The sequence below is a fragment of the Leucopleurus acutus genome, assembly GCF_964270905.1.
Source record: "Leucopleurus acutus genome assembly, chromosome: 3".
In the NCBI taxonomy this organism is placed as follows: domain Eukaryota; kingdom Metazoa; phylum Chordata; class Mammalia; order Artiodactyla; family Delphinidae; genus Leucopleurus; species Leucopleurus acutus.
Window position 1 is genome coordinate 11,766,146 of NC_139145.1, and position 27,204 is coordinate 11,793,349.

General features: G+C 48.3%; 2 protein-coding genes across 5 annotated transcripts in view; one reads left to right on the forward strand and one right to left on the reverse strand.

The window, feature by feature from the left end:
* The window catches only part of PGPEP1 (pyroglutamyl-peptidase I), a 41,742-nt gene extending 15,623 nt beyond the window's left edge, over positions 1–26,119 (reverse strand). For 2 of the 4 annotated variants that reach the window (XM_082837324.1, XM_082837322.1), the window contains exons 1-4: positions 25,393–25,561; positions 23,890–23,942; positions 10,875–10,991; positions 2,495–2,727 (exon numbers count right to left, since the gene is read on the reverse strand). In XM_082837324.1, coding sequence (XP_082693450.1) covers positions 2,495–2,727; positions 10,875–10,991; positions 23,890–23,942; positions 25,393–25,516 — 527 coding nt within the window. In that variant the 5' untranslated portion in view covers positions 25,517–25,561. Of the gene's footprint in view, positions 1–2,494; positions 2,728–10,874; positions 10,992–23,889; positions 23,943–25,392; positions 25,562–26,023 lie in introns of those variants that run through there. The other 2 variants (XM_082837323.1, XM_082837325.1) reach the window with 2 other exon arrangements.
* Positions 8,288–9,764, forward strand: LOC309959543 (COMM domain-containing protein 10-like). Its single transcript, XM_082835883.1, is given in 2 exon segments — positions 8,288–9,036; positions 9,041–9,764. Coding segments are annotated over 2 exon segments (693 nt in total). The 5' UTR covers positions 8,288–8,604; the 3' UTR covers positions 9,302–9,764.
* Positions 26,120–27,204: the final 1,085 nt, after the last annotated feature.

Here is a 27,204-nt window from a genome sequence, read left to right on the forward strand (position 1 = left end):
GCAACTGGGCCTGCACGCCACAACCACTGAGCTCAGAAGCCTCAACTAAAGAGCCCAAGTGCCACAAACTACAGAGCCCACGTGCCCTGGAGCCACGACTAGAGAAGAGAAAAAACCCGCACGCCACAGCTAGAGAGAAGTCCATGCATCACAATGAGAAGAGCCCGCGTGTGGCAACGAAAGATCCCACATGCCACAGGGAAGATCTCGCATGCTGCAATTAAGACCTGACGCAGCCAAAAATAAATTAAATAAAGAAATAATAAATAAATCTTTAAAAAATAATAATAATTTAAAAAAAAAGACTGATGGTAAATTCAGCCACTTCATTCTGTCAACTGAATTTGCCACCTGCCGCCTTTGGACTGGAGAGGTGTACAAAGTGTTGAGAAATCAAGGTATCTGGTGTTGAGAGGGCATAGAACAGAGAGGTCTGGGAGGCTGGGGAGTCCTTTCCAAGGGGGCAACATTTTGGAGTTAAGACCTGAAAGAGGTATTATCAGAGGGAGGTGAGCTCTGGGCAGAGGTCTTAGCATGTGCAAAGGCCCTGATGCTAGAGTGAGCTTGGTGTGTTTGCGGAACAGGAGGAGGCTGGTTTGTGGGTCTGGAAGGCAGTGGTGAGGCAAGAGTGAAGGCAGAGGAGGGTGGAGAGGTGGGCAGGGGTCAGACCACACAGAACCTGTGCGTGGTGGAGAGTTGGGCTTTCATTCGAGGTGCAGTGGAAGCTGTAGGAAGAATTAAGCAAGTTAGGGACATCATCGGACTTAAATTAATAGACCCTCTAATAGGCTGGATAGTTAGTTTCTGTCCCAAATCTGTGTTCATCTAGAACCTCAAAATGTGACCTGATTTGGAGATAGGGTTTTTGCAGATGTAATTAGTTAAGATGAGGTCATAGTGGTTTAGGGTAGGTCCTAATCCAATGATTGGTGTCCTTGTAAGAAGGCCACATGGGGACTTCCCTGGCTGTACCGTGGTTAAGACTTCGCCTTCCAATGCCGGGGGTGTGGGTTCGATCCCAGGTCGAGGAGCTAAGATCCCATGTGCCTCGTAGCCAAAAAACTGAAACATAAAACAGAAGCAGGGACTTCCCTGGTGGCGCAGTGGTTAAGAATCCGCCTGCCAATGCAGGGAAAAACAGGTTTGATCCCTGGCCCAGGAAGATCCCACATGCCGCAGAGCAACTAAGCCCGTGTGCCACAACTACTAAGCCTGCGCTCTAGAGCCTGCGAGCCACAGCTACTGAGCCCACACGCCACAACTACTGATGCCCGCGCTCCTAGAGCCCAAGCTCCGCAGCAAGAGAAGCCACTGCAATGAGAAGCCCGCGCACCGCAACGAAGAGTAGCCCCCGCTCGCTGCAACTAGAGAAAGCCTGTGCGCAGCAACGAAGAACCAACGCAGCCAAAAATAAATAAATAAATGTATATATTTTAAAAAAACAGAAGCGATATTGTAACAAATTCAATAAAGACTTTAAAAATGGTCCACATCAAAAAAATCTTTAAAAAAATAAAAGAAAAGAAGGCCATGTGAAGACACACACAGGGAAGAAGGCCGTGTGGAGGTGGAGGCGGAGATTGGGGTAAAGCATCTCAAGGCGCGGAACACTCAGCGTCGTCAGCAGCCCCCATAAGCCAGAGAGGCATGGAACAGGTTCCCCTCAGCACCTCCAGAAGGAGCCAACCCTGCGGACACCTTGACTTTGGACTTTTAGTCTCCAGACCTGGGAGAGAATAAATGTTTGTTGCCCTAAGCCACCAACATGGTAATTTGTTATATATAGCAGCCACAGGAGACTAATAGAGAAACTGACTGCTTAGGAGAGAAGGACTGTCGGGGTTGGGGTAGAGGTGGCCGGAGGAACAGCAGGGAGACGGCCGGAGCAACGTGCAGGTGGGAGATGCCGGCGTCCACAATCCACACACAATGAGTTCCAGAAGCAGAATCCGTGGAACCTGGTTTATATATATATACACACACATACACATATATACTTAACTCTGTGCCTCATGGATGGTGAGGTTTATATACTGTGAAATTCTATGTAAAAATATCATGTATAATACTGTTAAAATAGCCCATGCGTAAAAAAAATTATCCCATGCTTTAATCAGGTGGTAAATCAATTATGTTTTCAGAAGTGAAAAAGAGGGCTTCCCTGGTGGCGCAGTGCTTGAGAGTCCGCCTGCCGATGCAGAGGACACAGGTTCGTGCCCCAATCTGGGAAGATCCCACATGCCGCGGAACGGCTAGGCCCGTGAGCCATGGCCACTGAGCCTGCGCATCCGGAGCCTGTGCTCCGCAACGGGAGAGGCCACGACAGTGAGAGGCCCGCGTACCGAAAAAAAAAAAAAGTGAAAAAGAAAAAATGAGCACTTGGCCCAAAGAGGCTAAAGTCAAACACACTTGGCTTGTTCAACACCCAGCCTGGGCTGATGTAGGAGGGAAACCCCTACTCACACCTACACCATAGGGCCCCATGGTGCCTTACCTGCCGGCATCTTGTGAGATGGTCACTGACACATCCAGGCCCAGTGTAGTAACCCTCTCACATACAGCGTCCATGTCAATGATGGAGTCAATGCTTTCAGGCCCATCCTCCACACAGCACTGGGAGCCAGGGCAGAATCGGCAGTTGTCCAGCCCCTTGTAGCCCTTGTTGTGCCCGCACTTCTCCAGCGTGACTGTGGTCGCCATGCCTGACACCCCCACATGCACCACCAGCTGCAGACAGATGGGCAAGGCTTAATAGGGTCTGGTCATGGGACTGGGAGTCCCCCCAGGCCAAGGAGAGGGCAGCATCCTCACAGAGCTCTGCTGGGGGTTACGTGCTTTCTGATATCTTGCTGCTGGAATAGACCCTACAGTCACTCTTACAGAAAGGTGTGCCAAGTGAAACATGCAAGAATGTGAAATATGCAAAGATGTTCATTGCAGCTTTGTCATTACAATCAAATATTGGAAACAACCTAATTAGACATCCATGGTGAGGTGGGGGCGGGGGGGGGGTTGGATAAGTAAAGTATGAGCTACTTTGTAGCTGTTAACATGCCCAAGGCAATTCTGTGTGAAATAATCTTCAAGACATATCGCCAAACACAAAAGGCAAGGTATAATTTCCAGGAATCTAACCTAAAAACAATCAAAGAGATAATAATTTGCCGATGGTCACTTCGGTGTTATTTATAAAAGTGAGGAAAAAAACCCCGAAACATAGAAATGACCAGCATGCCCAATAATAGGAGAATGGTTGTATTAATTACTAAATATTACCCAGCTGTTAAAATAATGTTAAGGGAGAATTTTTCATGACCTGCGTGATTAAATGCTCATGATAACATATTTATAAGAGGCAGGATACCAAACTGAATACAGTTTAACTTCAAATATTAATTATTTGTGTGTATGTTTATATACAGAAAGGGCACTGTAAGAAAATATGTGAACATTTAAAATAAAGACTGATGAGCACACTGTGCCATATGGCAGTCACAGGACACATGTGGCTATTGACCATTTGAAATGTGGCTGATACAAACTTTTTTTCTACGCATTTTCTTTATTTGATTATTGGTTATTTCCCTATGGTGATATATCTCACAGTGACTTTTTTTTTCACATCTTTATTGGAGTATAATTGCTTTACAATGTTGTATTAGTTTCTGCTGTATAACAAAGTGAATCAGCTGTATGCATACACACATCCCCATATCCCCTCCCTCTTGCGCCTCCTTCCCACCCTCCCTAGCCCACCCCTCTAGGTCATCACAAAGCATCGAGCTGATCTCCCTGTGCTATACAGCTGTTTCCCACTAGTATATATATGTCAATGCTACTCTCTCACTTCGTCCCAGCTTATCCTTCCTCCTTTCCATGTCCTCAAGTCCATTCTCTGTGTCTGCGTCTTTATTCCTGTCCTGCCCCTAGGTTCATCAGAACCATTTTTTGTTTTTTAGATTTCATATATACGTGTTAGCATACGGTATTTGTTTTTCTCTTTCTGACATACTTCACGCTGTATGACAGACTTTAAGTTCATCCACCTCACTACAAATAACTCAATTTCATTTCTTTTTATGGCTGGGTAATATTCCATTGTACATATGTGCCACATCTTCCTTATCCATTCATCTGTCAATGGACACTTAGGTTGCTTCCATGTCCAAAAATAAACACAAAATGGGCTTCCCTGGTGGCGCAGAGGTTGAGAATCTGCCTGCCAATGGAGGGGGCACGGGTTTGAGCCCTGGTCTGGGAAGATCCCACATGCCGCGGAGCAACTAGACCCGTGAGCCACAACTACTGAGCCTGCGCATCTGGAGCCTGTGCTCCGCAACAAGAGAGGCCGCGATAGTGAGAGGCCCGTGCACCGCGATGAAGAGTGGCCCCGGCTTGTCGCAACTAGAGAAAGCCCTCGCACAGAAACGAAGACCCAACACAGCCAAAAATAAATATAAATAATTAATTTAAAAAGAACACACAAAATGAATTAAAGACATAAATGTAAGGCCACACACTATAAAACCCTTAGAGGACAACATAGGCAGACCACTCTATGACATAAATCACAGCAAGATTCTCCTAGAGGAATGGAAATAAAAACAAAAATAAACAAATGGGACCTAATGAAAATTAAAAGCTTTTGCACAGCAAAGGAAACCATAACCAAGACGAAAATATAACCCTCAGAATAGGAGAAAATATTTGCAAATGAAGCAACTGACAAAGGATTAATCTCCAAAATATACAAGCAGCTCAATATCAAAAAAACAAACAACCCAATCCAAAAATGGGTGGAAGACCTAAATAGACATTTCCCCAAAGAAGATATACAGATTGCCAACACATGGCTGATACAGATTGAGATGCCAGTGCAGCACACACACCAGTTTCAGAGACTGGGCATGAAAAAAGAATGTAGGGAATTCCCTGGTGGTCCAGCGGTTAAGACCCTGCGTGTTAAGACTCGACTGCAGAGCACGGAGATCTCACATGCCGCGCGGTGCGGCTAAAAAGTAAAAAAAAAAAAAAAAGTAGCTGTAGTATAGAGGGTTGAATGGTGACTCCACCACCACCACCAAAAAAAAGAAAAGGAAAGGTATGTCCCTGTCCTAATACCTGGAAACTGTGACTGGGACCTTATTTGGGAAAGGGTCTTTGCAGATGTAATTAAGTAAAGGATCTTGAGATGAGGTCCTCCTGGATTACCTGGATGGGCTCAAAATCCATTGACAAATGCCCTTAAAAGAGACACACAGAGCAGGGACAGAGAGAGAGGAAAGGAGAAGGTCATGTGGAGACAGTGGCAGAGGATAGAGTGATGAGGCCACAAGCCAAGGAATGCCTGGGGCCACCAGAAGCTGGAAGAGACAAGGAAGGATCCTCCCCTAGAGCCTTTGGAGGGAGCCACAGCCCTGCTCATGCCTTGATTTTGGACTTCTGGCCTCCAGAACTGTGTGCTTATAAATTTCTGTAGTTTTAAGACACCTAGTTGGCAGTCAATTGTTATGTCAGCCACAGGATGCTAATCCATGCAGTACGATGCTTAAACAGTACTTGCGGGTGAGCACAAATGTATATGAAGATGCATGTGTGTGAAGAAGATGTGAGTGATGACAATAGCCATGGTACCAGTTAACCACTATTAAGAGCTTACTATAGGGACTTTCTTGGTGGTCCAGTGGGTAAGACTCCACGCTCCCAATTCAAGGGGCTTGGGGTTTTATCCCTGGTTGGGGAACTATATCCTGCATGCATGCCGCAACTAAGAAGTCCGTGTGCCACAACTAAGAAGTCCGCGTGCCACAACTAAGAGTCCACATGCCGCAACGAAGATGCCGTGTGCCCAACTAAGACCTGGCGCAGCCTAAATAAATAAATATTTTTTTTAAAAAAGAGCTTACTACAGACCAGGAGTTCTCAACCAGGGGTGAGCCTGCCTCCAGAGGATGTTTGGCAACATCTGGAAACGTTATGGGGTATCAAACTGGAGACACGGTGCTCCTGGCATCTCACGGGTGGTGGTCAGGGATTCTGCTCAGCACCCTACAGTGCACAGCACAGCCCATCACAGAGCAGGCTCTGGCTCCAGTGTAGCTGAGAAACCCTGGGGTGGGCTGAGAATTGCTTATTGCCCTACTGGCCTCATCTCTCTCATCCCCACCACAAACTCATGATGCTAGTGCTTGTGATAGCGAGATCTATAGTAAGAGACGTACATGTGTTGGAACTTCCCTGGTGGTGCAGGGGGTGAGACCCCATGCTCCCAATGCAGGGGCCTGGGGTTCGATCCCTGGTTGGGGAACTAGATCCCACATGCATGCTGCAACTAAAAGTTCTCATGCCATAGCTAAAAGCCCGCATGCCGCAACTAAGACCCAGTGCAGCCAAAATAAATAAATAAATATTAAAAATAAAAAAAGAAATATATATTTGTTCTTAGTTCACTCTTCCTGGCACAGAGCTCCTAAAACCGTTAGAGTTCCCTAAGTGATGAGAGCAATAAAGATGTCCTGTTTGGTTAATTTTTTTTTCTGCTGCATGGCATGTGGGATCTTAGTTCCCTGACCAGGAATCAAACCCGTGCCCTCTGCAATGGAAGCGTGGAGTCCTAACCACTGGACTTCCAGGGAATTCCCCTGTTTTGTTAATGAGGTAACTTTTGGAAAGCACCTTAGAATGGGGGCTGGTTGCCAGGGGAACCAACCACATGATTAGAGGGTTGGAACTTTCAGCCCCACCCCCCTACCTCAGAGGAAGGGAGAGGGCCTGGAGATGGAGTTCAGCTGGGGAGAGTAGGGCGCTCGGGAGGGCGAAGCAGCATATGCTTGGGAGGGCATAGGACAAAGCATACATTGTCCTATGCATCTCTTTCATCTGGCTGGCTGTTCCTGAGTTATATGCTTTTATAGTAAACCAGTAATCCAGTGAGTAAATGGGGTTCCTGAGTTCTGTGAGCTGCTCTAGCAAATTAATGGAACCCAAGGAAGGGGTCATGGGAACCCCTGATTTATAGCCAGTTGGACAGAAGCACAGGTAACAACTTAAGACTTAAGTTGTTGTAGTAGTTGTAGTTGTTAAGTTGTAGACTTAAGTTAAGTTGTTAAGTTGTTAAGTAGTTGTTAAGTTGTAGACTTAAGATTGGCATATGCAAACTATTTTATATAGAATGGATAAACAATAAGGTCCTACTGTAGAGCACAGGGAACTATATTCAATATCCTGTGATAACCATAATGGAAAAGAATATTAAAAAAAGAATGTATATATATGTATAACTGAATCACTTTGCTGTACAGCAGAAATTAACACAACATTGTAAATCAACTATACTTCAAAAAAAAAAAAGATTGGCATCTGAAGTGGAGGGCAGTGCTGTAGGATGGAGCCCTTACCCTGTGGAATGCGAGTCTATCTCTGGGTAGGTAGTGTCAGAATTGAGTTGAATTGTAGGACCCACAGCCGCTCTCCAAGAATTGCTTGGTGTGGGGATAACCCCACCCACGCGCTGGAACTGGGTGGTAGAATTTTAGTACTTCAGTCACCCCTCGCTTCAGTATCCACAGGAGATTGGTTCCAGGTTCCCCCCCCCCTTCAGATAACAACATCTGGGGATGTTCAAGTCTCTCATCTAAAATGGCATAGTAGTTTCATATAACCTACTGCACATCTTCCTGTATACCTCAAATCATCTCTAGATTGCTTACGATACCTAATAGGATGCAAATGTTATATAAATAAGTAGCTGTCAGCTCAAGGCAAATTCAAGTTTTGCTTTTTGGAACTTTCTGAATTTATTTATTTATTTATTTATTTATTCTGCACTGCACGGCTTACTGGATGTTAGTTCCCCAACCAGGGATTAAACCCGGGCCCCCAGCAGTGGAAGCATGGGGTTCTAACCACTGGACCACCAGGGAATTCTCTGGAATTTTTTTTCAAATATTTTTGATCTGTGCTTGGTTGATTCCTGACTATTATTATTTCCACCTGTCACAGGAGGAAACTGAGGCACGGGGAGCCCAAGGAGCTTCCCTGAGACCTCACAGCTCATCAGTAGCAGCCTGGACCCAAAATCCTTCTTCTTTATTCCTTTCTATATAGTGAGACATTTTTAAGACATGTTCATGCCTTAGGTTTTCTTTTTAGCTAGAATAAGGCAGGACTATATAGACAGTAGAGGAAAAAGCTCATTCACAGAACCTTCAGTCACATCTCACTGAGCCTCCAGGTCCCCCTCTGTAAAAAGGGACAAATTCTAATTCTTTTAAAAAATTAATTTATTTATTTATTTTTGGCTGTGTTGGGTCTTCGTTTCTGTGCGAGGGCTTTCTCTAGTTGCGGCGAGCGGGGGCCACTCTTCATCGCGGTGCGCGGGCTTCTCACTGTCGCGGCCTCTCCCGTTGCGGAGCACAGGCTCCAGACGCGCAGGCTCAGTAGTTGTGGCTCACGGGTCCAGTTGCTCCGAGGCATGTGGGATCTTCCCAGACCAGGGCTCGAACCCGTGTCGCCTGCATTGGCAGGCAGATTCTCAACCACTGCGCCATCAGGGAAGCCCCCCAATTCTAATTTTTAAAAAAGAGTTTTGAGGGAGCTTCAAGGATGGCGGCATCCACGGCACTGACTCTGCAGGACAGCCCCAGCATGAAAAAAGCTGTGTCGCTGATAAATGAAATAGATATAGGAAGACTTCCACAATTGCTCACCCCAATTCTTCAAAAACTTCACCTGAAGGCTGAGAATAGTTTCAGTGAAGAAGAGGAAGAAAGACTCCAAGCTGCATTTTCTCTAGAGAGACAAGATCTTCACCTAGTTCTTGCAACAATATCATTCATTTTAGAACAGGCCGTATATCACAACGTGAAGCCAGCTGCTTTGCAGCAGCAGTTAGAGAACATTCATCTTAGACAAGACAAAGCAGAAGCATTTGTCAATGCTTGGTCGTCTATGGGTCAAGAAGCAATTGAAAAATTCAGGCAGAGGATTCTCGCACCCCACGAGCTGGAGACGGTCGGATGGCAGCTTAACCTTCAGATAGATGGCTCACTCTGCCCAAGCAAAACTAGAATCTCCTCAAGCTGTGTTACAGCTAGGAGTGAGCAGTGAAGAGTCGAAGAGCCTGAAGGAAGTTCTTGTGGAATTCAGTCACAAGGAATTGTTTGATTTCTATAACAAGCTTGTGACCATACAAGCACAGCTGGATTCCCTTACAGGATGTTCTCCAAGACTTGTTTCTCTATACACTCCTGCCACCTTATTATTTTGCACTGAAGATAAACGGCCAGGTTGTGTTTTCTGAAGGATTCATTAGCTTTCTTCTTGTAAATTATATGGCTTATTGCTTCTTATCACAGTAACAGCCAAGGAAGATCATTGTTCTGAGTACAGATGTTCTAATATACATTCTCTAGTTCTGTGAGCCAACAGCAAGCAATTGTTAAGAACACTTCTGTTTTAAAGGAAACAAAAGTGAATATCATATTGTTTTTACTGTCCTATTTTTGCTTTATTGCCTGACCTTTTTGTTTTTTACATACTTGATGATACTTTTATGTATCAAGAAGGGTCCATGGATACAAAGTGTAATGTGTACCTTAGGACACAGAACTTCATTAATTACAATAATAAAAATAAGAAAGTAGCCACATTCAAAAAAAAAAGTTTTTTATTGGAGTATAGTTGATTTACAATGTTGTGTTTCAGGTGTACAGCAAAGTGAATCAGTTATACATATATCCACTCATTTTTAGATTACTTTCCCATATAGGCCATTACAGAGTATTGAGTAGAGTTCCCTATGCTATACAGTAGGTCCTTATTAGTTATTTATTTTATATATAGTAGTGTGTGTATGTTAACCCCAACCTCCCACTTTATCCCACCCACCCACCCCTCATGGGACAAATTCTACTTGAGGTGCAATGAGAGGGCTTCTTAGAAAGGAAGATGACTCCAGCCAGCCCTGGAGAATCTGAAACAGCAGGCTAGGGTCGGAAGCTGAGTGAGGCCCGCACAAAGGGGACTGGGACTGCACTTGTCAGAGATACCAGCCCAGGTAAGTTCCCAGATGGCTCCTGCCCAAGGTCTTGGCTGGGCCAAAACTACCTCTGTGGGAGGGTGTGGTTCCTGCCTGTCTGGCCTCCATTCCGTCACATCGGGTTAAAACCACAGCTCCCTCCCACAGCTATTTTCCCTTTGTGGACCACCCTCCACTTCTTCTCATTCTAGGAGGTTTGGAGAGAGGTGACACCACCCTCTGGCCACGGGAGTGGGCATGTGGGACTCAGGCTTCACAAATCAGAGCATTCCTTCTTCCCCAACCATAGTGATTGGCTCAGGGACTGGCCTGTGACCCGAGCCAGCCAATGAGAATCAGCCATAGACTTTGGGGAATTATTTGGAGGAGGGGTGTTCTGTTTCTGCTGAGCGGCTGAGTCGGGAGGATATCAGCCGGCAACCACCTATCTTTGCCACAGCAAAAGCAAAGTGGAAAGCAAAGCAAAGCTACGTGGTCAAGAGAGGAGGCTGACGACATTGGGTGACCACCTGAATCAAGCTATACCTAAAGCATACCAACATTTGGGCTCAAGCTGAGTTGAGGTGTGATTTGACTGTCACCAAACAGGTCATGACTGATACAGAACTCAAGTGGGACAGAACCAGGCTCTGTGAAGTTCCAGATGTTTGCTTTCCTCCCTCACCTCTAAGGGTAACCCAGGAAAGTGCGGCACTTTAGGAAATAAGGCTGGGGCGTCAGCCATGTCATCAGAGCAGGAACAAAGTCACACAAGCCATCCATGTGTGGGGCCCCCACCTGCAGGTCCTGATGGGGAAGCACCTACCTTTCCCCCACTCATCTTTGCCCCATTTACCTGTGGACTGTGCTTCTCCCACAGAGCGGGGATGAGCCTCTGGACTGTCTTGTACTCCACTGGAATCTCATACACATGCAGGTCCACGCTGTCACCGAGCCCCAGCTTCTCCAGCTCCTGGGAGCAAGAGCAGAGGAAATGTGGCATTAGGTCAGGGCTGCAGGGATAACTAGATCCCTGGGGACAGAGTGACCTATCCTCAGAAGACAGGCGGGGTTCCTGACTCACTGTGCGGAGCGGGAAGGCACATGCGCTGGCCTATCCCAAAGCTCCTCCCTCAGCCCCTCCCCCACCCACTCTCTCAGCATCTCCGTGGGCAGCAGCATGATACCATGGCCTCTGAGGCTAGTCTCCTGGATATGCACCCTGCCTGTGGGGGGAAGGGCAGTGACTTGGGCAAGTCACTTAACCTCTCTGTGCCTCAGTTTCCTCATCTGTAAAATGGGGATAATAAAGTACTTACTTCACAAGGTAGTTATAACAAATGAAGGAACTAATTCACGCTAAAGAGTTCCAAGCAATGTTTGGCATACTGTAGGGACTCGAATAATGTTGACTACCATTACTACTATTATTTTTGTTGTTTGTTATTACGCTCTCCCTTTGTTACACCTGTTAAGAATTATTTATAGACTTGGTGCATGGTAGATAGCAGGGTCTCAACATATATTTACAGATGGACCCAACTCCTTAGGGAGCCTCTAACCATCTCAGGAATGAAGGGGTTTAAGAACATCATGAATTATAAACAAAAATGGGCTATGATGACCCCAAATTTCATAGCAGCACTATTTACAATAGCCAAGACATGGAAGCAACCTAAATGTCCATCAACAGATGAATGGATAAAGAAGATGTGATATATATATAAATGGAATATTACTCAGCCACAAAAGAGAGTGAAATAGGGACTTCCCTGGTGGCACAGTGGTTAAGAATCTGCCTGCCAATGCAGGGGACATGGGTTCGAGCCGTGGTCCGGGAAGATCCCACATGCCGCGGAGCAACTAAGCCTGTGCACCACAACTACTGAGCCTGCGCTCTAGAGCCTGCAAGCCACAACTACTGAGCCCACGAGCCACAACTACTGAGCCCACAAGCCACAACTACTGAGCTCACGTGCCACAACTACTGAAGCCCACGTGCCTATAGCCTGTGCTCCGCAACAAGAGAAGACACTGCAATGAGAAGCCCGCACACTGCAACGAAGAGTAGCCCTCGCTCGCTGCAACTAGAGAAAGCCTGCACGCAGCAACAAAGACCCAACACAACCAAAAATAAATAATTTTTTTAAAAAAAGAGTGAAATAATGCCATTGGCAGCAACATGGATAGACCTAGAGATTACCATACCAAGTGAAGTCAGTCAAGCAGAGAAAGACAAATACCATATGATCTCACTTATATGTGGAATCTAAAAAAAAATGATACAGATGTACTTATTTACAAAACAGAGACAGACTCACAGACCCAGAAAACAAACTGACGGTTATCAAAGGGGAAAGGGCGGGGAGGGATAAATTAGAAGTTTGGGATTAACAGATCCACACTACTATATACAAAATAGATAACCAACAAGGACCTACTGTACAGCACAGGGAACTATATTCACTATCTTGTAATAACCTATAATGGAAAAAATCTGAAAAAGAATATGTATACATAAGTACATACATATATATGTATATATAAATATATATCTGGGAAAAAAGGGCTATGCTGGATCACCACATGCGTACTTTTCTGGGGAAACACAGACGCTTTCCTCAGATTCTCAATGTGGCAGAGCCCATGACTGGGCCTCCTTCCCCCAGATGGCCCACAACCCAGCACACAGCAGACCCAGAACCAACTTTCCCGGAGGAATGATGATCCTGGCAGCTCTGGCGTCCAGGGGTGAGCAGAGACGTTCAGGGATGAAGGTTTCAGCTCAATATCAAAAACTGAGCATTCTTCATGGTGAAATTAATACCCCAAATAATGATTATCAGTCAGGCTGTTTCATATTATTCTCAGATCTCATGCTACCACTTTGAGACATGCTACCACAATTTGGACATGGTACCACTGGCGGATGTTACAGAGTTCTATGGGCAGGTCCCAGGCGAAGCAGTTTTTGCATCTGGCCGTGCCGAATTCACTAGAGGTGAGCTCTTTTTTTTTTTTTTTTTTTTCGGCCATGCTGCGCGGCTTGTGGGATCTTAGTTCCCCGACCAGGAACCGAACCCAGGCCCACGGCAGTGAAAGTGTGGAGTCCTAACCACTGGACCACCAGGGAAGTCCCTAGAGGTGAGTTCTTGCATCTCCTGCAGCGGCTGCAGGATTTCTTTCTCTGGTTGCCTTGACCTTGCTATACCCACGCTATGCCAAATCTGTGCCCCACTGACTGCAGTTGCTCTGGAGAGTATCCGATGCCTGGAACAGCAGGTCTTTCCTCACTGATAGATAATTCCAAATTGCTCCCCAGAGAGGTCACCTGGAGACAAGGACATCTGGAGGGTAGGTGGGGCGAGGCAGGTGTGTGTGCGGGGGGGGGGAGTCTCAAATGCCAACACCAGGATCTGGGACCCCAGCCCTCTTGCTAAGCCCAGTTACGTGTGACATCAGGAAGCCCTCCCCACCGGACAGAAGAGGGCAGAGTGCAAACCTGCTCCCCAAACGTGGTGCACGGTGAGCTGCAGACACTGATGGGTAGAGGGCTGGGGGGGGAGGGTGGTTATATTTTGTGTGAGATCTATTTTAAAAGACGCTAAAGAGAAAACTTTGTAAAATATTTAATTTCTCCCACAATCATTTTTCTTAGTCACTAATGTTTTTATTCTTCATGCTCCTTTGTCTTCTCAACTCCCTGGAGTGTGGTGGTGGGAATCAGAGGGGACTTTCTTCAAGGGTTTATGGATTCAGAGACGAGGCAGGCCTGGTGCTCGCTGGCACACAACCATGATTCCTACCTGACCGTATTGTTTTTTACACCATTGAACCCCTGAGAAGCGCTGGAGGTTTTAGATCTGTGCTCCCTGTTTCCATTCCCGTGATTTTATCAATATTCACCCTGTTTGTGCACGCCGCACGCCCGGAGTGATTATTTTGAATGGCCACACATTAAAAATAATAGGATGTTATAGACCACTGTTTGCTTGACGCTTGCTGGATACACCCAAGTTTTGTTTTGGCAAATTGATTTGGAGATCAAGCCCCATCTCCTCCCCAGCACTGCCCCAGCCTCCTGTCCCCCAAGGCAGCATATAAAATCACAACGCAGGCTTTCCCTGCTTCCGCTCTGCTGTGGCTCCTGCCACGCTCAGAATAAAAATCTTAACTCCCCACCATAGCCCACGATGCCCTGAGGGGTCGGGATGCTGCCCTCCTCTCCCTTTGTCCCTTCTGCTCACTTCTCCCGACACAGCCTCCCACATACCAGACTCATTCCTGCCTCAGGGCCTTTGCACGGGCTATTCCCTCCACTTAGAATGCTCTTCCCATCACTTTCCGGTGAGTTGACTCCTTAGCCTTCATGTCTCAGCCTCCCAAGAAGGCATTCTGGATGCCCAGCCTGCTTTACATGCTCTCTCGGTCCCACAGGTCAATGTCCTGGCCACGGCCCAAGATGTGCACACATTAGGTGCTGGTGAATGTCGGCTGAACAAGTGAGCAGTTCAAGCTTGGACTGAGAACAAATACAGACCCAGGTGAGCCTGGGCAAGTACCCGACCCTCCTGAGGGTGCCTTGTTTTTCTTAGCTGTAAGTGGGGGTTTGGACTCACTGCTGGCTGTGACCCCTTTCCTTTTCCTCCTTTCCTACATTTAAAAGTAGCTCCTCACTATTTGCAACAGCTGAAGTATCCATCACTGGATGGAGGAATATAAACAAAATGTGGTCCATCCATACAGTGGAATATTACTCAGCCATGAAAAGGAATGAAGCACTGACACATGCTACAATGTGGATGAACCTTGAAAACATCATGCTGCATGAAAAAAGCCAGACACAAAAGGTCACATATTATATGACTCTGTTTATGTGAAATGTCCAGAACAGGCAAATCCACAGAGACAGACAGCAGATCAATGGTTGCCAGGGGCTTGGGGACTGGGGATGGGGAGTGACTGCTAACGGGGACAGGATTTCCTTTTTGGATGATAAAAATGTTCTGGAATTAAATAGAGGTGGTGGTTGGACAGCACTGTGAATGTAATAAATGCCACTGATTTGTATACTTTAAAATAGTTTTACACTATGCAAGTTCATCTCAATTTTTTTAAAAAGGAAAAAAGCAGCTCTTAATTGCATGGATGGTGGAGGGTAGGAATCAGGGGTGGAGCCTCTAGAGCCAGGTGACCAGGTTTGTTCTCCCTCCCCTCCCCCCACTCCCTGGCTGGGTGACCCTGGGTAAGTCACTCAACCTCTCTGTGCTTTAGCTCCCTCATCTGTAAATGGGTGAACAGTAGTACCGATGTCATAGGGAGAAAAAATAAAACAACAGAAGAAACTAGAAAAAATAAAACAATGTTAAATTATATTTTAAAACATTAATGTGTTTCCTTTAAAAAAAATCCAAAATTTCTGCCTAATATGGCATAAGTGAAAAAAAAATAGACAAAATGTGTAAAATAACACTTTTCAGACGTGGAGTTGAGGAGTCAAAGCTGAGGTTCTAGAAAGTGTAAGAAGGCTACAGTTTGCAGAGTGGAGTCGTGGACAGGAGGTACCTGAGGGGAAGAGGAGGTAGGGGGAGGGAGAGGAGGGGGGAGGGGAAGGGGAGGAGGGAAGTAGGTAGAGAGAGCGTGTAGAGAGGGAAAGAGGAAGAGAGAGGGAGAGAGAGGGAGGAAGAGAGAGAGAGATCAATCTAGAAGTTGATCCAGAGATCTTTTGAGAGTCCGAGGACTGATGGGTTTACACACATGCAGAGGCCAGGGATAGAGCCACTTGAAAGGAACAGAGGGAACAAGCCTCCGAGCTCACACCAGGTTGGAAATACTTGTTCCCACCAGCCAGAATGGAAAAACTTCACAAGGAAGTGGAGAAAAATTAGCCCCAGAGCGGAGACTGCTCTGGTTCTGCCTAACAAAACTGAACAGCAAGCCTGGAAAGGAACTGTTTCCAGTAGCTTAATTGTATCCCAGAACAAAGATCAATAATACTTTGAGGAAATACAAAAGGATACAGCATGCCACAAGGTAAAATTCACAAGGTCTGGCATCAGTTGAAACTTACCAGGCATGCAAAGAAGCCAAAAACTACCACCCATAATGAAGAGAAAAATCAATCAATAGAAACAGGACCGGGGCTTCCCTGGTGGTGCAGTGGTTAAGAATCCGCCTGCCAATGCAGGGGGCATGGGTTCAAGCTCTGGTCCAGGAATCCCACATGCAGTGGAGCAACTAGGCCCGTGAGTCACAACGACTGAAGCCCGCATGCCACAACTACTAAAGCCCGAGCACCTAGAGCCCAAGCTCCGCAACAAAAGAACCCACTGCAATGAGAAGCTCGCGCACCGCAACAAAGAGTAGTCCCCGCTCGCCACAACTAAAGAAAGACCGCACGCAGCAACGAAGACCCAATGCAGCCAAAAATAAAATAAATAAATATTTTTTAAAAAGAAAGGAAAAAACCCTGCTATGTAACCATTGTAAATATAAATTTAAAAAAGAAAAGAAAAGAAACAGGACAAGGGAATTCCCTGGTGGTCGAGTGATTAGGATTTCATGCTTTCACTGCCGATGGCCCGGGTTCAATCCCTGGTCAGGAAACTAAGATCCCTCAAGCCACGTGGCATGGCCAAAAAGAAATGAAATGAAATGAAGTGAAACAAAATAAAATCTACAGAGTAAATATCCACTTCCAAGCCCTCCACACACACATAATTTGCAGGAATTTCAAATTCCCAACTGCCTGGGCAGGAGGAAGGACCCAGATATGTGAAGGCACCCAATCTGGGGTCCTCCTCGTTTCCCTTAAATGATGAACTGTGTCCCTTTATCAGGATCTTGAACATGTAGGGGAAATGGGGATACACAAACTTTTCATTTTTAAGGAAAGTGGGGACTTCCCTGATGGCACAGTGGTTAAGAATCCGCCTGCCAATGCAGGGGACACGGGTTCGAGCCCTGGTCTGGGAAGATCCCACATGCCGCGGAGCAACTAAGCCTGTGCACAACAACTACTGAGCCTGCGCTCTAGAGCCTGCGAGCCACAACTACTGAGCCCACGAGCCACAACTACTGAGCCCACGAGCCACAACTACTGAGCCCACATGCAACAACTACTGAAGCCCACGTGCCTATAGCCTGTGCTCCGCAACAAGAGAAGACACTGCAGTGAGAAGCCCGCACACTGCAACGAAGAGTAGCCCCCGCTCGCTGCAACTAGAGAAAGCCTGCACGCAGCAACAAAGACCCAACACAGCCATGGAAAGGAGTGAAGCATTGATTCATGCTACAGCAGGGACGGACCTTGAAAATGTTATGCTGAGTGAAAGGAGACATAAAAGGCCACATTCAATTATGTTTTCAAAAGTGAAAAAGAAAAAGTGAGCACTTGGCCCAAAGAGGCTAAAGTCAAACACACTTGGCTTGGGCTTCCCTCGTGGCGCAGTGGTTGGGGGTCCGCCTGCCGATGCAGGGGACGCGGGTTCGTGCCCCGGTCCGAGAGGATCCCTCGTGCCGCGGAGCGGCTGCACCCGTGAGCCATGGCCGCTGAGCCTGCGCGTCCGGAGCCTGTGCTCCGCCAACGGGAGAGGCCACAGCGGTGAGAGGCCCGCGTGCCACCAAAAAAAAAAAAAAAAAAAAAAGTTCCTATTAAAGGGTTTCATCTTCAAAGAATTCATGGAAAAGGCTCTGACCAGTACAGGTTTCTGGTAACTGACTATACTGCTGAACCGAATGAATAAGCATTTTCAGAACTCTAATGGAAAAGTGATGAATTCATAAAAGTGCTAACAGAAGACCAAGATGAAAAACAATTAATTACATGGGACTGAGTGAACTGATGAGGATGATTATAATTTGTGTGACTTTCTGTTTGAATAAAAAAATACAGTTAAAAAAATGCATTTCCAAAAAGTGAGCCTGAAACCAAGAAGGAAGGAAGTGCTCAAGAATGATACGGGAGCCAGCCTGAAGGGGCTGCCACGGGCCAAATCTGGGACAATTTGAACATCAAAATTAAGAGAGAAGGAGGCAATAACCTATACAGGAAAAGAATCTGAAAAATAATAGACATATGTATAACTGAATCACTTTGCTGTAGACGTGAAACTAACACAACACTGTAAACCAACTATACTCCAATATAAAATAAAAATTTTAAAAAAATTAAGAGATTAGCATCTGTTGAAGACAGTACCCATGAGTCCACGCAGATACAAATAAACTCACAGAAGGTCTTAAAAAGTGTCGAAGGTAAGATGGAATTAGAAAACCATCATTTGGCAAGCATCATACTAAAATAATAACTGATTCAGGTGAGACTCACCAGGGGATGCTAATATGGTCTCAAAGCATCTCTTTACAGGGTCTCAAAGTATCTCTCTATGGATACTTTCTCATCACAAAGGGCAAGATAGTAACTTTGCAAAGAAGAAATCCATCAGACCTCACCTTTAGCAAGTGATCAAGGTCAATGATACCAAGAATGAGACGCAGCAATATAACCAGTGCCTCCTGATATGATGCACGGAGAAGGACACATTACTTCTGTCGGATTCCTGCCCCCGATACACACACAGCCTCCATCTAGCCATGAGGAAACACCCTGACGGACACTCTCTGAAGGATTGAGCAGTTCTTAACAAACATGTCATGCCATGAGACACAAAGGAAGACTGAGGAATTTTCCAGACCACAGGGGATTAAAGAAATGGGACAACTGAACCCTACATATAATCTGGAACTTTCTTCTGCTGTGAAGGACATTAACAGGGTGGTTGGCAAAATCTGAATCAGGTCTGTAGATTATAGAATTGTATCAATGTCCAATAAGCCTGATTTTGATCACTGTGCTGAGGCTGTGTTTTAGGAAACACACGGTGACTTATTTAGGGATAGAGGAGTATCATGTCTGCAACTGACCCCTAAATGACACAGAGCACGACAGTTCCTCAAAATATTAAACACAGAATTACTATAGAATGCAGTCATTCCACTTCAGGGTCTATACCCACAAGGACTGAAAGCAGGATCTTGAAGAGATATTTGTAGGCCCATGTTCATGGCTGCATTATTCGTAAGAGCTAAGATGCAGAAGCAACCCAAGTGTCTACTGACCAATTAATGGATAAGCAAAATGTGGTATATACAGCTTGCGACCAGGCAATGGGATATATATCAACCTTCAAGAGGAAGGAAATTCTGACACATGCTACAACACGAATGAACCTTGAAAACATTATGCTAAATGAAATAAGCCAGGCGCAGAAGCACAAAACTGTATGCTTGCATTTATATGAGGTCCCTAGCGTAGTCAGATCCATAGAGACAGAAAGGAGAATGTGGTAGCTGCCAGGAGCCGGGAGAGTGAGGAATGAGCAGTTAGTGTTTAATGGGGACAGGGTTTCAGTTTAGGAAGATGAAAAAGTTCTGGAAACCAATGATGGTGATGGCTGCAAAACAATGTGAAGGTACTTACTGCCACTCAACTGTACACTTTATAATAATGGTTAAGGTGGCAAAGCTTATGTTATATATATTTTACCACAGTTTAAAAAATGACTTGGAAGTCAAAAACATTTTTAAACTATATTATCTACCTACGTATTTATCTATAGAGAAAGAGCAAATGTAATATAACGTTAACACTTGGGGAATCTGGGTGTGAAAGGACTTCTTTGTCTTCCTCTCCTGCCGTGGCTGGGAGGAGAATCTCCAGCAAAGACATCTCAGCATAAGGTAAATCATCTCATCTATCTTTACATCCTGTCAACCACGACCCAACTTTTTCTTACCCTCCTGTCCCCCACAGCTTGAAAGTTCCCTGCCCCCTCCCGTTTCTTTTCCGCATGGCCCTGGCAGTGCTTTCTGGCAACATGTTGAAAGTCCAGTAATGAAAAGAATTCATCCCCCAGGTGAGGTGAGGACTTAAAAGGATCATCTTTATTTGTTCAGAGTTTCACTCAGGGAGTTATCCCCAAAGCTGTCCACGGGACAGGCCACCCATATGCCCAGGCAAGTCAATTTGGTGGAAGGATCTCTATGGGCAGGGGGGGTGCGGTACTGAGGATGCTACTAACTCGGTTAGTGACCAAGCCAAGGAACCCACTATACGGCGCAGTAACCCTCCCGGTGGCCACCATGACATGTGATACGCCAAGGTCGGACCCCCAGCTCAGGGCAGCAGCCCCGCCTTATGGATCCTGTCTCTGCCCCTCTCCCTTCGCCCAGCAGAACAGGCGCTACATGCTGAGCACCACTGCCCGCCCAGAGTAACTCAAGGGTCTCTCCCACTGGGTGATGTTTACCAAGCATTAGTGGGAAGAATCGCCCACATCGACTTTTGACGGTAGGAAATGACCTGGTGCCACCAGGGAGCCATGGAGTGAGTCACCTTCTTGTCCTAACCTTTCCTCCTCATGTCCTCTGGGTCCCCACCTACCCCCTCCCCATCTGGGGGAAAAAATAAACTAAGAAACCCACCATCAAAGAAATACACACACCCCATGGCCAGCATCCCCACAGAGAGGCGCCCGCATGCTCGCTAGAGACCCTGAGAGGGGCATCCTTGTTGCTTTACTCTTGGGGAGCAAACCCTGAAGCCCCCAGTGTCAGTGCCAATGGGAGGAGGGGTGGGTCGGGAAAGGAGACAGTTGTCCCCCCGCCACACACACACACACACACACACACACACACACACCCCAATACAGGGTGAGGAAAAGCAGCCGGTGCCAGAGGAACACACCATCCCATTCATTTCTTTGCAGCTTGAGACCAGGCAAAACTCATCTGCGGTGACGGAGCTCAGGAAGCAGCTGAGGAGCGATGGGGGGTGGGGGGTGGGGTAGCAGGAAAGAATGTTCTGGGTTGATGGGAATCAACCACCTTGATCGAAGTATTGGTGACATGGGCATAAATACTTTTCACCAAAGTGATGGGGGCACTGAAGATCTGTACATGTGTTTATACAAATGATTCCCCAATTTTAATAAGGGCAATGGTGGGGGAGGAGCAGCTGTACCATTCATCTGAAGTTAAGAGAAGTAGGTGGCCCGTAATCAAGCGAAATTCTTGGCCTCTGACCACTTTCTGCTCCAGAAGGACTGGACAGTTCTCCTGGGGGGAGGGTAGCAGCGCACCCCAAGTCCCACGACAATCTGCAGCCAGCACAGCCACCAAGCACAGACTGTGAAAGTAACGGGGCTCGTGCGCCCCAGACAACACATTGTCTACACCCCACTACCTGACAAGACCCTGCCGCGCGGCTGCGTCTGACCGATTCCCTTGACCCCATAACAAAGACCTGCTTTGTTCCCTGGTTAATATCCTTAGCAGGTCTGTCTAGACTCACTGTGGCAGTAATTGTCCTGTGACCCGACTCCTCCTTGCCCCACTTGGGCAGAGAAGGCTACAGTTGGCCCCAAGCCAAGGGAGTCCAAGCCCTCAACACCCACCTGAGCCTCCTAGGGCGAGAAAGACCCGCAGCCAGCATCCCACTCCCACCACCCAAGACCTGCGGGAAGACAGGACACTTGAAAAATGCAGTCCCTCCTGTGTGGGGTGCCAGGGGCAGCGGCATTTTTTCCTGGGAAAGAGGAAAGGAGGGGTGCCCCTCTGTCCCCAGAACTCCCACCTCCAGAATGTGGCTGGTGGGAAACAGTTCACTCTCTGCTGGGGCGCCAGTTCACCCAGGGCATGAAGAAGGAAGGTCAGATAAGAGAGAGAGGAGAGAGACAGAAAGAGAGAGAGAGAGAGAGAGAGAGAGAGAGAGAGAGAGAGAAGGAGGTGGGGGAGGGAGAGAGTCAGGAAGAGACAGAGACCCAGAGAGAGATAGAGGCACCCAGAGAGAGACTGAGAGTGACAGAGAAACAGAGAGAAGGGGAGAGACAGACAGAGAGAAGTGAGTTGGTCCCTGGCAGAGGAGAAGGAGTTCCTTCCACAGGTGGCAACTCGAGCTTCAGAAAAATCAGTTGGGACAGGAAGTAACGGCTGCTCGCTCTGCCTCACCAAACACCCATCTTCAGCTTGAGGTGACAGACATCAATGGTTGCCCACAACTCATGTCTGGATCACACCAAGAACACTCTGAGGCATATTTTCTTGAGGGACGGATTTGACCCATCCAATGACTACACCCTTTCCATGGGCAAATCTGTTTTATCCAGAGTAACTGAAAAGCACCACCAGCGGCTCCTAGCCACCCCATGGGTGGATCCGGCAGATGCTCTGCTGTGCAGAAGGCATGGGACCCAAGTGCAATTCCAATGACACCAAGTTCTAGAACAGGTAAAACGTACCTATGGAGGCCATAAAGTCAGCAGAGAGGTTTACACCTGGGAGTGGGGTTGGCGGATGGAGTGGGAGTAGCTGGGAAAGGACACAAGGGGCTTCTGCAATGGGGACGAACAGAGAAGGGGCTGAGAATGTTCTAGGTCTTGATCTGGACTCAGGTGCTGCGGAGGTACACGTGTCAAATTTCATGGGCTAACACTGCTGTGCGCACTCAGGGTATGTATGGGCAACTCCAGTTTTTGTTGTTGTTGCTTTTTTAAGGGAAGCAATTGGATCTGGGAAGGTTGGCATTTTTTAGCTGGGGAATGGTGGAGAATTCTCTCTTCTTGTCTCATAAAGTTGAGGAAGAAAACTGAAAGTCTTCTAGAGGTGAGGTCTGGAGAGATGGGTGACTGAAATATAAGGGGTATGTCCCCACCGGCAGCAGGATGAAAAGCTGCCATCCTCCACCATCCGAGTCCCAAAGCTCGGAGGGATTTCCAAAGATTGTTTAATTGATTTTTCTCCTATTTAGATGCAGATCATAGTGTCTGGGGCCCAGGAATTCAGACACACGGCTTTGTGTCCACTCAGCCCCGTGAAGACTCCTGTCTGAAACTCGCACAAAGCCAGACACACACGTCTTCAGAAACACGCTGTTTCCTTTTTGTCTGGGGCTCCAGGGAGCGGGTGCGACGAGCAGGGCCTCAGACATGCTCCCATCTGCAGAATCCCGGGGATCCTGTCCCTCTGTTCCGCTAGCAAAGTGGGGTGAACATTTTTAAAAAGGGAGAGGAATGTGGCCAAGATTTTGAGGTCTGGAAGGAGGGTAACAAAAAAGGTGGGCCACCCCAACTGGGAATAGACACACTGAGGTTTCAGCTTGGATTTTTCTCCGAATTCAGGGCTCTGGAGTGGAAAGCTGGGGACGCTTTAAATCAAGAAGCTAATGGGCTAGGATTAACACGAGCTTGGCTCTGGTCCATGCAGATCTGATTTATATAAGGAGGAAACTTTTCTCTCTTTCTCTCTGCCCATTGTTCCCCAGTCTGTCCCTCCAAATGCCCCAGCTGACAAAGAAACTGGAAGGCTCAGGACAGCGGGAGAGACCTCCTCCCCCGCGATATGCAGCCTTTGCTTCCTCCAGCTGCCAGGAAGCAACACTGAGGGTCACTGCACCCCCTCCACAAGGTTAATACATCCCCCAATATCCCTGCCTGGTCCCCCCAAACCTGGCTGTGGCATGGGATACTTCCGAAGAAATGCCACTCTGGTTTCTGAGCTGGATGACCTCAGATAACTCTCTCTGTGCCTCAGTTTCCTCATCCATAAAGTGGGCACAAGAATAACTGCACCTAAGGGTTGTTGGGAGAATTCAGCATGCTGGGCGGCAAAAAACGCTTGGCGCAGAGCAAGCACTCAACAAACGCAAGCTACAGTGGTAACTATCTGAGAGGAAGTGTATATCAGACTTAAATATCTCTCAGGAAGCTTCACAGGAGACGCTCTCTTCGTAGGTTACTTCCTTTCTTTGGTGTCAAGTATTTCCAGGGGAAGCCCAGCCCCAAGCCTGATTCCTCCCCTCTGGATCCAGTTACCTGGACTGCAATCCAGCTGGCATTCACAGTGTGTTCCCCAAAAGGGCCGAACCCTGAAAAAAATAAGAAAAGCAGCATGTCACCACCCAGCGGCCCCTCCTGGCCTGCCCAGGGCCAGGCTGCTGCTTTCATCCAGGAGAATGGAGCAGGGAGCTTCGGGAGCAGCTGCCACCTGGGACAATGTCGGGGGCCTGGTCCCAAGTTTGGGGTGCACCCAGTGGCCCTTCAGAGCCCTCCATCACACAAACTTGTCTGCTCTTAACAGAAGCTGTGAGTCCTTTCTCGTCCTCACTTTCACCTGACCTTCATGCCCAGCAAGAGACCAGTGCCCTCCTTTTGCCCCAGAAAAGGCTGGCCTTTGTTCCCTTCCCGATTTCTTCCCCTATCCTTGACCCCCAAATATAATATAATTTTATCATTGTCTTTGTGCCTCCTCCCTGGACTCTGGAACTGCAGGGCCATAGGCGGTCTGTGAATCATCACCTGATAAGGAACGGCCCTTAAGGGATGCATGTGTATATCTCCCAGGTCAGGCTGTCCAGACATCATCCCACCACCCTCCTCCCTACTCACTCAAACTCCAGGCCCCATTTACAAACCAGATTCTCACCTGAGCATGTGCTAAGTGCTCTGCATGCCCTGTGGCATTCAGCCTCCCTGTGCCTCTCTTTCAGGCACGGGTGTTTCCTGGGCCCATTTTAGAGGAGCTGGGACTGAGGTACAGAGAGGTGAAGCCAGCTGCCCAAGGTCTCACAGCAAGAAGACGGAAGAGCACGGATTCAAACACAGACCCAGGAAAGTCTGTGGCCTCCCTCTTCTAATCGCCCCCAACACACCTAAAAAATAAACCTCTCTAAAAAATAAACCTCTCCAAGAAAGGCTGTCATTGAACCATGGGTCACTCCAGTTGGGCCAAGTGTCCCAAGTGGTATCATGGCCCTGGGAGGCATACTGTTCCCTGGATCAGCAGGGGGCCCCCAAGTAGGGTCAGAACCTCTCCACCCCTTTCCTCCTCCTGCATGGACCAAGTATGAGTCCCAGCTCAGCCACTTACAAACAAGGTGACCTCTGTGAGCCTCAGTTTCCCCCTCTGCAAAATGGAGGCAGTAAAGATTTAACGAGCTCATGCAAGAAAAATGCCCAGTCCCGTGGCTGCCTGCTGAGTCAGGACTAAAGTAATAAATAAGCAGATATAGGAGGGCTGCAGGGGAAAGTGACCCTCTGGCAACTTGACACACCTGTTTGTCAGATAAGTGGCTTCTTCCGTATTCCTGGGAATTCCAGGACCAGCCCAAACCTCCCTGGACCACAATATACCTGTTCGAACCTTAGCTGGATTTCTCACTCTGACCCTCCTGACAGGGTCAAAATACCGCACGCCCCCACGCCGACCAGAGGCCTGGCAGAAACTGACCGCACACGAGGCTCCGAGGTGGAGTCTCCTAGAGGAGAAGCAGTTAGTTTTGGGGAGTCGGTGACAGTGGGGCAGGGGTCCAGACTCACCCACAAACAGCCCGGGCAGGAAAGATTTTGACCAGGACAGTCCTTGGGACAAGCGGAAGAACGGCCGGGCACCCGAGGCTCCCCAAACTTCACCTGCCCCTGCCTGGGGGGAGCAACCCCCCATTAGCTCAGGGCTCGGGGAGCAGTGGCTGGCAAGAGATTAACTTATCACGGGACACTTCCTGCCCGCAAATCGACCTTTGTCCCCTGGGACCGGGGCTGGTGACAAACCCGACCTCGGGAGGGGCAGGGAGGAGTCCAGTCCAGCCTGCCGGCCGGGCAGACACAACAAACAAGTGCCCGGAGGGTCCCTGTCCCCAACCGGGGAAGGAAGGAGGCCAGAGGGGCCTGCTCCGTGTGGGGCACTTGGCAGGACACCCACGTCCTTGCCTGCCCCGATTCCTGACAGTGGGACCACAGGGGCGCCCCCTTCTCCACTTTCTCTGTCGCGCGGACTGAGCTGGGCTCCCGCGGGCGATGACATCTTCCAAACCTGGGACGACTTCTAGCACCTGCCCCACCCGGGCCACCGCGCTTCTTCCGGCCCCGCTGCCTCCGGAGCCGCCCGACCCGCCCCCGCCACGGGCCGCGGCTGCCGCGGCCGCCATCAGAGCACTACATCAGACCGTACCCGTCACCACCACCGCCTTCCTGGGCTGTTCCATGGCGGGCTCAGGCTGCGCCTTTGACCCACTCCTGTCCGGCCCGGCGAGCCCGTTGCTGCCGCTGCCGCCTCTCGGCCACCGCGCCGCCCCGCCCCCAAGCCCGGCCCCGCCCCTCCCTGGCCCCGCCCCCGGCCGGGCCGCTTGGCGTGCGCGTCCCCGCGACCAAGACGCAGAGTGCACGCCCCATCCCTAACTCTCCCCACAGTAGTGCGTGGTTGCCCCCACTCCCCAACCTCAGTTTACCCACTCGTACGATGGGGACAGTTCGTACTGCAGGCTGTGGCCGCTTGAACTCGAGTCACACGCTGGGGACGAGCCTGTTATGCATTCCACAATGTTCACCGATCGCTTGCTGTGAGTTATATCGGTGCCCCCCACCTCCCTGTGAGCAAGGCTCCATTATTCGGCCCCTTTTACAGATGAGGAAACTGAGGCATAGTTCGGAAGGCCATTCACCTAAATCCTCCTGGGGTCACAGATGCGGCATTCAAGCCAGGAGTTTGAGGGAGGGATGAAATAAGGTGAAAACCGGGCACCCACAGCTGGGTGGTGCCCAAAGCAGGCTCCTGTATTGCTAAGGAGGCTGACGTGGCCCCAGACACCTGGGCCTCCCCTCCCTCCTTCTCCCCAAACACAGCTGCTCTAGACCCAGCAGTCCTCCAAGGGCCCACCCAACACAGTCCCACCTTAGGGCCTTTGCACCACTTGCTGTTTCTTCTGCCTGGAACATACCCTACAGGTTCCTGCAAAACTAGTTGCTTCTTCAGGGCTTAGCTGGAACATCACCTCCTCCTAGGGGTCCTCCTCACCCTGGCTGAAATCCCCCACCCCAACTCACCACCACCCCAGTAGGTCCGTCTCATTTCCTTGTTTCATCCTCTTCAGAGCAGCAATCACATTCAGAAACCATTCCTTTATAGGCACTGCTTTTCTTTTTTTTTTCTTTAATTTTATTTATTTATTTATTTTTGGCTGCACGTCGTGGGCTTTTCTCTAGTTGTGGTGAGTGGGGGCTACTCTTCATTGTGGTGCGCGGGCTTCTCATTGCGGGGGCTTCTCTTGTTGCGGAGCACAGGCTCTAGGCACGCGGGCTCAGTAGTTGTGGCTCGCGGGCTTAGTTGCTCCCTGGCATGTGGGATCTTCCTGG